At 39.0% G+C, this 15,580-nt stretch overlaps 1 protein-coding gene across 6 annotated transcripts in view; it reads right to left on the bottom strand.

The window, feature by feature from the left end:
* The window catches only part of LOC106674187 (ras-GEF domain-containing family member 1B-like), a 358,252-nt gene that overhangs the window by 139,914 nt on the left and 202,758 nt on the right, over nt 1–15,580 (bottom strand). Inside the window, exon 1 of one of the 6 annotated variants that reach the window (XM_014406771.1) lies at nt 339–476. The exons of 4 other annotated variants lie outside the window; for them this stretch is intronic. Coding sequence is in view for 1 of the 2 variants with exons in the window: in XM_014406770.2 (XP_014262256.1) it covers nt 12,509–13,630 (1,122 nt within the window). In the remaining variant the exon portion in view is untranslated. Of the gene's footprint in view, nt 1–338; nt 477–12,443; nt 13,631–15,580 lie in introns of those variants that run through there. One more of the 6 variants, XM_014406770.2, reaches the window with a different exon arrangement.

Here is a 15,580-nt window from a genome sequence, read left to right as displayed (position 1 = left end):
TCATTATTCTCCGTTTTCTTTACGATTATATTTCTTTCTACAACCTATGTATAGCAAAACATACATCTATTCGGCTGTTAACGTTGGGAAGTGAAAAATTATACGCTAAAGTCATATAACGGACTTGTCTTCTATTTCTTCTAACATCCAAAATATTGTCCGGTGAGAATTTATTTTGTTGATTAAAATTTGATTCTATATTAAATTTAAATTGATTTATACTACTTATTACACGAACACACCATCTCCAGCTCATACGCCAGTGTTCTAACCGATTGAGCTGTTACAATGTCTGATGTGTGGATGTAATTTATTAGCGTGAATGAAGGTCTTCTCACCCAAATACACCGACGAATGTCATGTAGTCTGAGGTAGTGAGAATAGGGGTGTGCATGTTATTTATTAGCGTGAATGGAGAGGCATATCCCCCATTAATACCCTCGTAGCTAGTTCCCTGAGGTAGTGTGAACGAGGTCTGATCTGTGAAAGTAATTTATAAGCTTAAATATAGAGTTAATTATTATATATTATAGAGCTAATTACTCCGAGAAATATTAAGTATTCTACGAATGAATGTGTGAATGCAATTTATTAGTTGAAGTATTATTATTCTATCTAAAGTCTTTGTGGAGATGAAAAAGTAATTTATTAGCGTGAATGAAGTCGTTCTCCTCCTAATACCCCGAGGAATATCATGTACTCTGAGGTATTAAGAATGAATGTTGTGTTGCATTGATTTATTAGCATGAATTGAGGGGTCTTCCCCAAAAACTTCGAAAAATATTAAGTACTGTGGGTTAGTGTGAACCAAGTCTGTTGTGGGAATGTTATTTATTAGCGTGAATTGAGGGGCTTTTCCTCTACTACCCCGAGGAATATTAAGACTCTACGGTAGTGTGAATGACTGTGTGAAGGTAATTATTAGCTCGACTGAAAGCGCTTATCCTCAATTATCTCAAGGAATATCAGAAATGCTGGGGTAGTGTAAATGACAGTGTGCAAGTTATTTACTAGCGTGAATGTGAGGTTTAACCCAAATTACGCCGAGGAATATCAAGTACTGCGGTAGTATGACTGAACGTGTGAATGTAATTTATTAGCGTGAATGAACGGGCTTATCCCCGATTACCTCGAAAAATATCGAGTATTCTGGGGAAGTGTGAATGCAAATTATTAGCGTGAATGAAGAAGCTTATCCCCAAATATTGAGTAGCTACTACTACTTCCTATCTCAACTCCACCTTTTGAGTTTTCCCTCCTTTTTTGCCATTTTTTAAATGTCGTGTAATCGGATTGGATTCTCGGCGACAAATGAAATGGCCACGGAGGGAAAACTCAAAAGGTGGGGTTGAGATAGGAAGTTGATGTCCGAGTGGATCGAGGTCACGATAGCTCAAGTGGTAAAGCAGCGGCGTATCTAGCCGAAGATCGTGGGTTCGAAGCCGGCTCGTGCCATTGACTTTTTTATCTCAACTAAAAACCTTAATTAATTGTTATTTATTAGCGTGAATGGATGGGGTACCGCCAATTATCCCGAGGTAAATCGAATACTTGAGGTAATGCGAACGAAGTTTGGTTCGTTAATGATTAGTATCAATGGAAAGGGCATATCCCAATAACCTCATTGTATATGTACTATAGGGTAATGTAAAGTGTAATTTATAGAATAGAGGGCTATAATTACTCTGTCGAATATCGAGCACCCTGGGGCAATTAGAGCGAAGTCTGGTGTGTAAATTTAATTTATTAGCGTAAATGGTGAGGCATATCCCCAATTACAACGAGGAATAGCTAATACCCTGGGGAAGCGTGAATGCTAAGAAAGCAATTGTATTTTTATCTTGTCCCCTTTTATCTTGTCTGTCCATTTGTGTCTGTTGTTAGTGTTATTTTATAATATGTTAAAAAAATTGATACAAAAATTTCTTAAATGTAAAATTAAAATAAAATTACTCCTAGAATTCGTTTGCAAGGAGTGTAATTTCTTAAACTGATTATAACCTATAATTAATAATTAAATAAAAGCTAGAGTAGGGAAGGGGCGTCGGTGGCCGCAACGGTTTAGGAGTTGGCACGGCGCTCATCACTGTAAGGTAAAGGTACCGGGTTCGAATCCAACGGCTCTGCTTTCGAACCTGATCATACAAACGGGCTTCTTTTCAAAAACACCGTCCCCTGAGGGTTGATAGGACCTCTGCTCTTGCGCGAACGCTCGTAAAATAAAAATAAAATAACAAAAAAGGTCGAGTAATGCTCAAAAGTGGGGAGATCCCGAAGCTTTAAAACTTGAACAGGCAAAAACGCTGCAGTAAGGGGGACTTCGGATCGCCTGGAGAATAGAATCAAGAGATTTGTGCCGGTCTCCGAAGTTGACGAAGCTTCTCACGCGGGATCGAATTGTAACCCTTTCACAGATTCGAGTCACGGCTCTCTTAGCTCATTGATAACTGTCTCCCCGCATCGCGGCTCGATCGCGATTGAAATTCCTACATTGGATTCTTTCTATTTACGTCCCTTACAGGCTAAAACGAGGGTATAATTTGTTTTACCCAAATTGGCCAGGGGAATGGAAATTGAAATCAGCCTTGATACGTCTTATAAACCCACTTCATTTTCCCAATCCGTTCAAGAATAGATTGCAACACGATAACCCGTTTTAAGGTGTAACCAGGTCGGAAAAGATAATCTTCCGTTTATATTTTCACTTATAATATTAAATTGTGGCAACATGTTTTGAAATGTGATTAAAAGTAAAAACATATTTTACTAACTTAAAGTACTTAAGGGTATCTCATGCCCAGTTCACCTTGAAAATTTCAAATTTGACTCCACACATCCTGACAAATCATTAAAGGATTTTTTGCGCTGAAAATAATGATGAAATCGGATTTTAAATTGGTACAAAAATGACCAAGTTATGGCAAAAAGTTTTAAAAAAAGTCAAGAACTGCCAGCCTTGTGTAAAGATGAAAAGGTTTGGTCTTTTGTTGACTAGGAGCTTTTTGGTGGCTCTGGCAAGGACCAGTGTAGTTTGGAACGATGTATGGAGGCCGGGACCGAGTGTGTGTGCTTGTTGGTACAGAGAGCAATTGGCTGAGATCCGGAGCCGTGAGTCAGCTGACTGACTCTACATCGGTTGAAAGGACTCTGGTGCAGCTGTTTGCCTGTAGCCAGATCGGCTATGTTGAGAAAGCGAGTTCGAGGTTAACGCTGAGAGTACCCTTGCCATCGTCGAAAGTGGTTCATTCGTCGAAGAAATGAGTCTGCTGTCGAATAGTGAGACCTCGTCGGGTAGACAAGTCTGAGGGTACGAGTGAGACCTCGTCGGGCTGACTAGTCTGAGGGAATGAGTGAGACCTCGTCGGGTTGACAAGTCTGAGGGAATGAGTGAGACCTCGTCGGGTTGACAAGTCTGGGGGTACGAGTGAGACCTCGCCGGGTTGACAAGTCTGAGGGAATGAGTGAGACCTCGTCGGGTTGACAAGTCTGAGGGAATGAGTGAGACCTCGTCGGGTTGACAAGTCTGAGGGAATGAGTGAGACGTCGGGTTGGCAAGTCTGGGGGTACGAGTGAGACCTCGCCGGGTTGACAAGTCTGAGGGTATGAGTGAGACCTCGTCGGGTTGACTGCTCTGAGGGTATGAGTGAGACGTCGGGTTGGCAAGTCTGGGGGTACGAGTGAGACCTCGTCGGGTTGACTGCTCTGAGGGTATGAGTGAGACCTCGTCGGGTTGACGAGTCTGAAGCCAGTGGGGCATTGCCCATTATATACGCACTGGCTCTGCTCTGATTCGCTCTAGAGTGGAAAGCGGGATTATTCCAAAATCGGTAGTGACAGCTATCGGGTACCGTGGTAACCATAAGTTTCCACTACACTTTTTTTAGCACCAGCTCCTTGTAAAAATTAGGCTGCCATAGTCTTGTCATTTTTTGACCAATTTAAAATCCGATTGCAAGCGTAAAAATTCTTTTAAAATAATTTGTCAGGATATATAGGGTGATGTTTGAAATTTTGAAGGTGAACTGGGCCTGAGATACGCTGTATAATTTTTCTCCTAAAAAGGTAAAAATTTGAAACTATACTAAAAAATATTAAACAAGTATTTTTTTCATAGTGTCATTGGTTCAAGAGAAATTAAGCCGGGCATCTAAAAACAGCACCCTGTATAGTAGTTCTGGCATGAAGTGTTCTATTAAATGGTCATTCAGCTTAGAAGTGCTTTCAGATATGACAAAGAAAATCTTTACTAAATATGGCTAAATCTCGTCTGATAAACAGAAATAGCGAGTATAGGCTGACCAGGATGATTGAAGCGGGAGTTCGTCAAGAGAAACTTAGGTGATGGTATAAATGTAAACATGAAAAATTAAATTCCTGTAAATTTCAGATTTTTTGTACCAAAAAAATTATGCTCTTAAAATACGATATAAAAATCAACTACAATTAAAATGAAAAATAGAATAAAAAATAAAGTATTAGTTATTTATTTAATATTTTTAGTATAAAATAATTGAGCGTTTCAAAATCATTTGAAAATTTCGAATATAAAAATAAAATATTTTTTCTTTTTTGCTCAGCAATGTTTTTATAATAGATTTTTTCCGTCAAATTAAACTTTTTTCACACCCTTTTTAATTTAAATTTAAACATTTTTTTAATTCAAATTAACTTGTTTTAAATTTCGAATTAACTCTTTTTACTCTTAAATTTACGATTGTTTAAAAAGGGTTAAATTAAACCCTTTTCAACTTTAAATTATCCCTTGTTAATTTTAAATTAACTGTTTTTTCTATTTATTATTTTTTTAGTTTAACTAAAAATTAACCTTTTTAATTTCTTATGAACTCATTCTTTTAAGCGTTAGAAAACATAAGAGATGGTATGAAATAAAAAACATGTAAAATATATTCCTGTAAATTTGAGATTTGTTTTTGTAATACAAATTGGGTTCATCATTCGATATGAAAAACCTTAATGTGAAATTTCCCAATTAATTACAAATTACGAAAAATCCCAAATTTACAGGGATTTTACTTTTCACGTTTATGTTTTAAACTATCATCGAATTTTAATGGTGTAAATTTTGAAAATTTTAATGTTACATATTTATCTTTGATACCAACTCTCGAGTTTTTTTACCTGTTTAAAGAAAGAGTTAATTTGAAATTAAGTTAATAATTCGACGAAAATTTAAAAACGATTAATTTGATGTTAGAAAGGGTTAATTTGTGGCGACAAAGAGCCAATTTGAGGAGAAAAAATTGTGTTTAAGAAGCGAATTATTTCATATTTTAAAAAACAATTCTAAAATTAAAAGAAAAAAACATTTTTTGTTAGATTTTATTGAATATAATTTTTTACGATGGAAACAGTTGTTATTTTGGTTGTTGTTAATTTCACAATGCTTTGACAGATTGTGAATTTCAATAAACACCATCATCAACTAACAATGTTTTTATTATTATTCTACTTAATTTTTTGAAAGCACCATGATATTAAAAAATCTTAAATATGCGGAAATTTTACTTTATATGCTTATATTTGAGACCATCTCTTGTATTTTTTTAAAATATTTTTTTAATACGTTAAAGAAAGGGTTATTTATGAAATTGAAAATGGATAATTTTACAGAAACAAATTTCATGCCAAAACACAATCTCATATGGATCTTACATAAGTTATTTTCAAAACTTGGGGAGAAAAAAATCTGAACATTTTGTTTTGTAGATAGTGTTAAATAAACGGATATTTCTCTTGTGTCTTCAGAATAGAATTCATTACCGTGACTTACAATTCTATTACTAATAATTGTTTTGTGACCTGGCCGATTGGTCAAAGTATCTTTGGGTAGCTTTTTTCATCCCGAGTAATCCAATAAGGATTCAGAAAGGCTAAGCTCTTTTTAAGAAGACGCCGCCCGCAGTCGGTAACAGGTTTCTTTTATTGTAACATTCACGATCCCCAGGGATCATCCCCTTTCCTTACATCCGGTTACAGCTTCTCAGCCTATGCCATTATCATAACAACCTTCAAAACTCGAATTTTTATTTTTACGACTAGATAGACGTTAAATTAGTTTTGTAAGGTGGATCTTTTACACTCGGCATCGTGTATGTTTTTGTAATAGCAAAACTTTGCAATAAAGCCCACGCATTACAGATTTTAAAATTGGATTTTGTTCAACATTAGAATGTGAAAACATAAAAAAAGATGCGTGTTAATGATTGGACATGGACAAACAATAGGAAATCGGGAAGGGAAGAATGCCTGGAAAAGGAGGAAAAATAGGAAAATTCGATTTGATCCGACTTCATCCCGGGGCAACATAATGTTTCACCAAGGTGCCCTAAATAATAATAAATCACCCCGTCCCATCATAATGGTAGCAGAGCCCACCCTTCGACACCCGTAACTCAACCTCGCCCCCGGCCAGTATTTCACGTGGGAGGCTCGGCCGGAAATGTCAGATTTTCGAACGTACGTGCTGGCCAGAGATTTTCGACGGATTTTGTCATCGGACAAATTCCCCTTTCCGGGTAAAAACGAGCATGTGATTCGTAGTGGTTTGTTCGGTACCCTGCTTGGTTTGCAAAGTTTTTAAACTGCTTGGTCTGCCCGGCTTAAACGCCCACGGGAAGGTGAGAAAAGGTAATTACCCGAGAGGTGCCGACGCTGAATGTTGAGTAACATTAAAGTTACGACATACTCATACTACAAACAAAGTTAAATGGCCTTAATGAAGATGGCCAGCTTAGCACTTTTTTGACACCGAAAATAGCGCATTTAACTCAAATGAGCATAGAAGTAAAGAAAGAGCTGTCGCCTGAATGCTAAACATTGTCAGAAACTTTAGTTTTCTTAACTAATTACACAATAGTAACGCTAAATAATTTAATTTACAAAGCTCAAGACATTTAAATGAGAGAAACGAAAGTCTCTAAAAAAAAGGGTAGCATAGTCGAGATGCCATCCGAATTTTTGTAGGGATTTTCTTTTTGCGGTTTGTTTGTTTAACAGTTGTTTACTGTTCAGTAACAGTTGCAAGATAACAATACAAATTTGAACCTCTACCGATTATTTTAATCCATCTATGTCGATCTGTCAGTATCTCGGCATTACGCCATCTTAAGTGTTGGGTCGGTGTGATTTCTCTGTCTCTATTTTGAATCTCCATCTCCCGTTAATAAAATTTCACCTGTCCCATCATCAATGTTGGGTCTTTGACGATCATGGTGGAATAAGGAGTACTTCTTAAGGGAAATTCACCACGATTCATTCACCCTATTCCGGAGTACTCGATATTCTTCAGGGCCACGGGTAATTTGGAATAAACGCCTCCATTCGCGCTAATAAGTTAAATTCGCAAACCAGAATACATTCGCACTGCTCCAGAGTATTCGATATGACTCAGGGTAGTTGGAATAAAGGCCATCCATTCACGCAAATAAATTACTTTTATACTATCCCAGAATATGTAATATTCATCATGGTAATAGGGCATTAAGCGCCTCCATTCGCGCTAATAAATTATACTCAAACACCAGATTCATTCACACTGTCTTAGAGTACTCGATATTCACCAAGGCCACGGGGTAAATAGGCATAAACCACACTATTCGCGCTAATAAATTACATTCGCCCACCAGACTGCGTTCACATTGCCCCAGAGTACTCGATGTGACTCAGAGTGGTTGGAATAAAGTCCACCCATTCGCTCTAATAAATTATATTCAAACACCAGATTCATTTACAGTGCCCTAGAGTACTCGATATTCCTCAGGGCCACGGGGTAATTTGAGATAAACCTCACAATTCACACTAATAAATTACACTCGTCCACCAGACTACGTTCACACTGCCCCAGAGAACTCCATATGACTCAGGGTAAATGGAATAAAGTCCATCCATTCACGCAATTAAATTACATTTATACTATCGCAGAGTACGTGATATTCATTATGATAATTGGGCATAGGCGCCTCCATTCGCGCTAATAAATTATATTCAAACACCAGATTCATTTACACTGCTTTAGAGTACTCGATATTCCTCAGGGCCACGGGGGAATTTGAGATAAACCTCACAATTCGCTAATAAATTACACTCGCCCACCAGACTACGTTCACACTGCTCCAGAGTACCCGATATGACACAGCGTAGTTAGAATAAAGGACGTCCATTCGCGCTAATAAATTATATTCACACTATACCAGAGCATATTCCCCGGGGTTATTAACCATAAGCATCTCCATTCGGGCTAATAAATTACATCCATACACCACAATCTTTCACCATACCCAAGAGTACTCCATATTCCTGCGGGTAAATGTGGATAAGCCCTACATTCGCGCTAGTGAATTACATTCATACACCAGACGACATTCACATTGTTCTCAAGTAGTCAATATTCAACGGGGAAATCGGTGATAAGGGTTTTTAAATTCCCGATTGTAATTTACGTTTGCCAACCAGACTTCATCGACTCTAAATCAGAGTACTCACTATTCCTCGAGGTAATTGTGTATAAGCAAGCCCCTTTATTTAAGTTAATAAATTACATTTTCATACCAGACTTCGTTCACACTACCTGGCTATTCTTCTAGATCATGAAAGGTCGCTCGCTAAATTCGCGCTAATAAATACATTTAGATTAAGAGCTGATATAAGTCTGTCGACCCGAATTTTCCTCTGCCTGCTAGAAGGACGTGGCGTGAGAAGAAGGACCACTTGCAGTTTGTAAAATTTCTCTGTTTTATCTCTTATAAATCTTTTCGATTTGCTTATTAAAAGGACATGAATTTAATTATTACTTAAAGCTCATCATTTTGTCTCAGGCGATGCTTTATGCTAAACGCGTTATGTAACTTTTTAAATTTTTTTTGGTGTTATTTATTCTAATTTGCATTTCCCTGGACAATTCGTGCTATTTTGAATTTGAAAAATTAAATTTGGTGTTGAAGGTATATATTTAAAATCACATATTTCACAGATCCGTTTAAATCATTGCTATTTTGAATATAGCAGTTATACCAGAACAATTTTCAGTAGCGGAATCAGCCACGTTCATGTTCATCATGTTCCTGAAGTTTTGTTCGTGCCTGCCTTTTTTCATCAAGGATGAAGCTATTAACGGAGCTAGGATTCTCTTCGCGACCTCGTCCACCTTGTTGATCAGGCTGTTGTTGACGAAAACGTTCAGTTTCTTGTTGTACACGATCATCCTTCCGATGTCGTCTTCGTCCAGGTAGTTGTCTAGGTAGTAGATCTTGAACTTGATGCCAGAGATGTTGTACAGCTTGTGTTCAATTATGTCCGTCATCTTCGCCAGTTCTCGGCCGTCCGAGGGTCGGATCCTGAGGTAGATGTCCGGCTCCAAGATACGAAGCGCCGACTGGACCAGCAACGGCTGCATGTACTTGGAAAAGTTCGTGGCTAAGTTTTCGCGCAGTCTCTCTTTAGCCTCTTTCACGATTTTCTCCATCAATCTCTCTCCGGCTGTGAGAATCGCGATACGCGCGGACTGGAGGGCCTTGCTGTGATGCAATTTCGTCTCACGCTTAGCAGCGGTGCACTTCTTGAGAAATTCTTTGTCTATCTCTTGTTTCGGTCCTTGAAGTTCCTGTAATTATTATTATTGTTATTAATAAAGACAACTTATTCACAAATTACACTTTTTACTTCATCACCACCCATCTCTCGCCTATCCCTCCCAGGTCGGTTCTGCCCATGGAGAGCGTCCACATCCACCGGTAGTGGGGGAAAAAGGATATATGCCAAAAAGGACGAGAGAGGGGGATTCTGTTCCCTAACCTGAAGGTTGCCGGACGGCGGAAGACAAAAAAGGCTGATTGCGGAAAGGGAGAGAAAGGAAAGAGGAGAGAAAGGAAGAAAGGAAGACGTTTCCCGGACGGGACCAACCCAGGACACAGGACCACCTCGCGAAAGGTAGGCAGGACCTCTTTTTCTTCGCTCGCCCTCCCCCCTACCTACGAAGACATTTATTTAATATCAATAAACGTGTAAAAATCATTTGTGTAAATAAAGTTCTTGTGTCAGAACACAAAAACTCAGTCAGAACTGGAGGAAGATTTTGGGATCCCGAAATTAACCTTGCTCCCCAGTTCCTAACCAGTAAAAATCATAAGTGTTTAGGTGGATACTGAGGAAGCGTGTTCAGAAAAGATCCTTCACGCATGAAATTTTAAGGTATTTATGGATCGTTTGTTCGGTGATGTAGGAAGGTTGAAATGATTGGATTCGTTGGATGTTGGGGGATTAGGTTAACTTCCACATTTCGACCACATTTGACCACATCGGTCTGATGAGTATGTTGTAAGCGGTACATTGTTATGCATGCTTAGAGTTGGTTTTGGTGGCAGTGGATGTTTGAGTAGTTCATATCTTTTGCTAAGGTCTTGTCGTTTTATTCTTGTACGTTGATTCTAAGTCTTCTATCTACGTAAAGACCAAGGTAGCGAACTTGGTTGGTTGTTTTACTTTGTGGTTTATTTGATGTTTGAGCTTAAACATTGTTGGTTTTTTCGCTCGTTCAAACTGATCTACTATAGAGAGCACCAGTCCGTAATGAGATGTGTAAGTAGAAGTGTATACGGTCTAGAGGATTGGTCCTAGGATATTTCCTTATGCTACGACAAGTTTGATCGTCGTCATGTGTACAAATTCTGTGCCAATTACTTTAAAACATCGCTCTGAAAAGATGTTTATATAAGAAACGTTTTAATTAGAAACTGAGGCCGAGGTGCCACACTAGATACAATGCAAAACTTCCAAAAATAATGTTTGTTTTCAAAAGTCGAGGATAAATCAATGACAAATTAATAAAATAAGATTATTTGTTATACAAACATATTAATTTTATTAATCGCAATAGATTATAAAATATATCTACAAACCACTTAATCATTTGGCCGAATATGTAATTACTGAGACAATGAAATATGGAGAAAACACTTTTTAAAAAAGTGTAAACAAACCACTAACCATTGTTAACCGTTCCTAACAATAATTAAAATAAACACACCAGGGCACTCTCAACACGACACAGAAGAATGACACATCTACACGGAAAACACACTCTGCCCGGAAGATGATCTCAACCAGGGTCGAAACGTTGGCACGATAAAGAAAATGTTTTCCTAAAACCTACGTCACACCAGACCGCACCACACGATCTCCGAATAATCATTAATTTAAAAAAAATTGTTTTCCAAAAAAGCCTACCTCTCTCCTCACTGTAGAGTTACAGTGAATAAACTAATATAATGTAATTTTTTTGAGCTAAGACAAAATGTCTATTTTTACATAACAGCTCACAACATATGGGGGGAGGGAGTTTCAGTCGAGATTTTGGAATTGAGATGTGCATCAATAAATTCTTGAGGGCGGACGTTGAACGGTTTCGATCTCGTCCATAAAGATTAAAATTTTGTCGATTTTTTTTTACTTCGTATCTGTCATTGCTGCTGTTGTTCAAACTCGTTGCATATTCGAATAATTTATATTGTTTCACGAAATTTCGGAAATTATTTTCTGTCAAATTACCTTTTTTTCTTTTTTCAACCAGTCCGTTGGAGGGTGGAATACTTCTTTTCAAAGAACCATTTGCACATTTGTCGGATGGTGCATCGGCCGGCATACCCGATCCATTCTAAGTGCATTCTAAAGCGATTCGGCATCCAAATTCCAATCAAATTTTGGGATATTTTATATTGTAAAATCAGTAACTGTAGTAATGTTGGTAAAATATTCATTTTCTTCGTAGGATATTTTCTTAAAATTATCTAAAATATCCAAAACAGCCAACCCACTACTTACGTTAAAAAAGGGATGCCCTGACCTTTGTATATTAATTGACTGATATTGCAGATCATTGGCAATAAAAAACAAACAGCGGCGTAATAAAATAAACATAGTAATAAGTCAGGAGAAGAAAATAAACTCAGCATATCTGATAGTCAAGTTTTAGGGCGTATCGACCCAGGAAGTTTTTGAAATGGGAAATCCTTTCGACCCAGTACATAAACATCATCAGTGTGTCATAATATATTAAAATAAGTAAATCATTAGATTATAGTGCATGATTGAAGAGGCTCGTGAACAAAGAAACCACTCTCTCAACTGCCTCTGTGCTGATCCTCCAAAGTTCTACGCTCATTCAATTCCGATCCTCCTTTTGCTATCTACTAACGATTACGAGATCCATTATTGATCACAAAGATGCACGGACATACACGGAATACAGACGTGAGTTCGAGAAGCTATCGCACCATCGACTTCTGTGTGACATGGGGAACGCATGGGTCGAAACGAGTTCTAGAACAGAAAGTTCATCTCACCTTTGTTTTCGACAAGTAGTACAAAAATAGTAAAATGTCTTTATCTTATAGAATCCAATGAGAAAATATATTATAAAACATAGCTTATATTTAAAAATTACAAGGTTTCGTACATTAGACGATTTTGAACAAGACAAGACTTTATTGTTTTCTTATTTCCGTACATTCTTTTGCACCGAACCGTGCGCCGAATCACCATCGGCCATTTTTGAATTCAACGAAATAATTTCGCTTTCGATCGGATCTACATCGGCACCCTCGTTAATGAAAGATTTCTTTCTCGGTGCTGCGGGCGAATTCGGAAAATCGATCCTGCCAAAATTCGAGTTGGGGATCACTTCTTTCGGCTCGTAATCAACGATGGCCAAATTGCTCGGCTGTTTTTTGCAGCATCTCCGTCGCCGATAAATATCATCATCGCCGCATTCCGTGTCCGTGTTTTGAATCGCGGTTTTGCTCGTAGTCGGAACTTCTCGATTGTCGTGTGCGCTTTTTCCGCTTACTTCCTTTTTAGATTTACTCTTGCTGCATTGCCTTTTCGGTGACCTGCGCGACGCAGAGGGCACAGATGTGAAAGTCGAACTCTTCGATATCCCGAGACCGAAGGAAATCTGTTTTGGCAAAAATTCCGATTCATCGATCGTTTCGGATTTTTTGGCTGATGTGGGCGATTTCTGTTTCGGCGGGAGGACCATTTTGACGGAAGTTATATTCGTGTCGCTTTGAACGCTTTGGCGATTGACGTGAGACATCGTCATTTTACCGGCGAGAATATTTTTAAGCAAAATGGGCAGGATACGGCTTCCGACCCTGTCGACTTTTTCCAGCAGGTCCATGACCACCATAACGGTTTTGCCTTTGTTGTAAAGCACCATCCGACCTCTCTCGGTTTCCAGCAAGTATAATTCATCGATCTTGATCTTCAACTCGTCGTTTGTCTTCTTATAATAAAATTGAACTGCGGAATCGAAGAAACTCTTAACTTTGTGCATGTCCGAATAGCGAACCCTCACTGACACCTCCCGCTCTAGCATGAGTAGGAGGCCTTGGAATAAAAGCGGTTTCATGAGCGTCTCAAAATCTACTTCTAATCTGCAAAAAATCCGATGTTTCACTTCTTTTTTAATCTCGTTTATGTAATTTTCGATTGCCTTGAGGATTTCGATTCTCGATTTGCTGATCGTGTTCACGTAGTGGAACTTGGTTTCTTTCACAGTCAAATTCTCTCTCTTTCTGATATTCTCTTCTATCTCCTTCATCGGAGCTTCAAGCACCTTCAAAAATAAAATTTTCCAATTTAACACATTTATTGACAATGTGGGTATTCTAGCCACACGATCAGGGTGAGCAAGCTTTTAAAACAAGTTCGACACTTAAAAAAAAACGCATTCCAAAACTATTTGGTTTATAAAAATTAACTATTGAGTGTAGTTAGTCAATGTGCGGACTTTATAGGCGGAGCTTTTTTTTGATAAATCAAAATATAAACCATTCTCTTTTATATGCAAAAAATTTACAACTGAACATATAATATTACTACATATTAAACTTGAAGTGGGTACTTACAACATATTAATTATATTATCAACTTAAAATTAAATTGATTCTATCGTTTCCATCTGTTTTTCTAGTCGCACGTCAAAGCACAAATATTCACATCTACAACAGAAGCTTTTGTTTTAAATCATTGTCCATTTATGACGAATTTACTTCTTGTCATGCTACTTAGAGTTGTAGGCTAAAAGATTAAAGATAATCATTTTGTAAAATAGCCGTCAATAAGGAAAAACTTGCTTACCGAAAGAGCTGCACATTCTGAACTGAACGAATTGGTAGAGCAAGTAGATAAATTATCACTTCATGGACATAGAAGAAGCTTTTGACAACATAGCGAATAGAGCCATTGAAAGCAGAAATACGGTATGCACCCTGCGAACTGCCATCTTGATATTAGCAATGCTAAGGAAATCGGATAATTGTTGAACTCGGTCATCAGACTATACAAATAGCACCTAACCAATACCACCAAGGAGTGCCCATCCAGGGAATTAAGGCCCACTCAATGTGAAACTACAGCCAAGACGGGTGGTATAATGTGGCCGAAGCGGTCCACCTCGAGTCCCCATCCACGTCCCTTTCTCAATCCAGGTTCCTTCATTCTCTCCTGTGACCCCCTCCCAACCATTGGTTACAAGGGGGGTGTCAGGGCGCAAAATAAAGGTGTAGCCCAGAGGGCGTGGCAACCTCTCTAAAGCACAAGCTGTACTCGTGTCGGCCTCGGGACAGCATGGGCGGCGGTTGCCTTATCTGAGGCACACGAGGGTTAGGGTACCAGATCCTGTCTGCACAGACGGGGGAGGGTGCATAACCATCAGAACTACGAGGTACAGAAATGTTCCAAAATCCAGCCCCTGTTATGCTGGGAACGTAGTGGTACGTGGTGACGCCCCTGGCGGGAACTTAGAGAAGAGGCTGTCTTCTACCTGTGACCTTCGCACGAAACTTGCGTATGACCACCCGGCCTCACGGGATACTGCGGATCGGACATCAGCATATAGGCGTTGAGGACGCGATGATTGTGAGGGATGGCCCCTCGAATGCATGAGTAGTGGCGGATGGGAACGGATAGTGAATCGGTTGCTCCTACTCGAGTATGCTTTGCACCTAGGTGTAGGCTGAGCTCGATAGGATGATTTACCGTAGGCGGTACACCTCTAAGGGGTGGTTAGAACTTCCACTTTAAACGAAACCGCAGCCGGAACGGATCCGGAAGTTTTGACACTAAAGAAGCCCCAATACTTTGGGAGATAGAGTTGCCTTCACTATCTAGGAAGTGCGCGGGAGAACGGGCTGACGTATTTCGGCATAGGTAGCCCTTTGCGCACGGCATACGGTCTGATGCTTAATGAGACCTGACCATTCGGAATGGGCAAGCGGGGAGCGAGGTTGTCTTGGCCCTTCGGGGCTGAGCTGCCTCTACACCAATCCTGCGGCAGTAACACCATCCTGTCATTTGCGGAGGTGGGTCAGTTCTCATCTTAAGAATCAAAACGTCCGGTAAGGCCGAATAGGCAAGGTGCGGACGTTAAAGATCCTCAGAGTTCTTTTTAGGATGACCGAGTATGCAGGAACCTCACGACCTATGGCAGAGTTGAACATATTAGGATACCATACCATAGGATTATAATAAACAAATTACAGTCAGTCATTGCGTAAAGAACCAT

The sequence above is a fragment of the Cimex lectularius genome, unplaced genomic scaffold, assembly GCF_000648675.2.
Source record: "Cimex lectularius strain Harlan isolate CLEC.00 unplaced genomic scaffold, Clec_2.1 scaffold176, whole genome shotgun sequence".
Taxonomy (NCBI): Eukaryota; Metazoa; Arthropoda; class Insecta; order Hemiptera; family Cimicidae; genus Cimex; species Cimex lectularius.
Note: the sequence above shows the minus strand (reverse complement) of the source record. Positions and strands in the feature narration are given on the sequence as shown.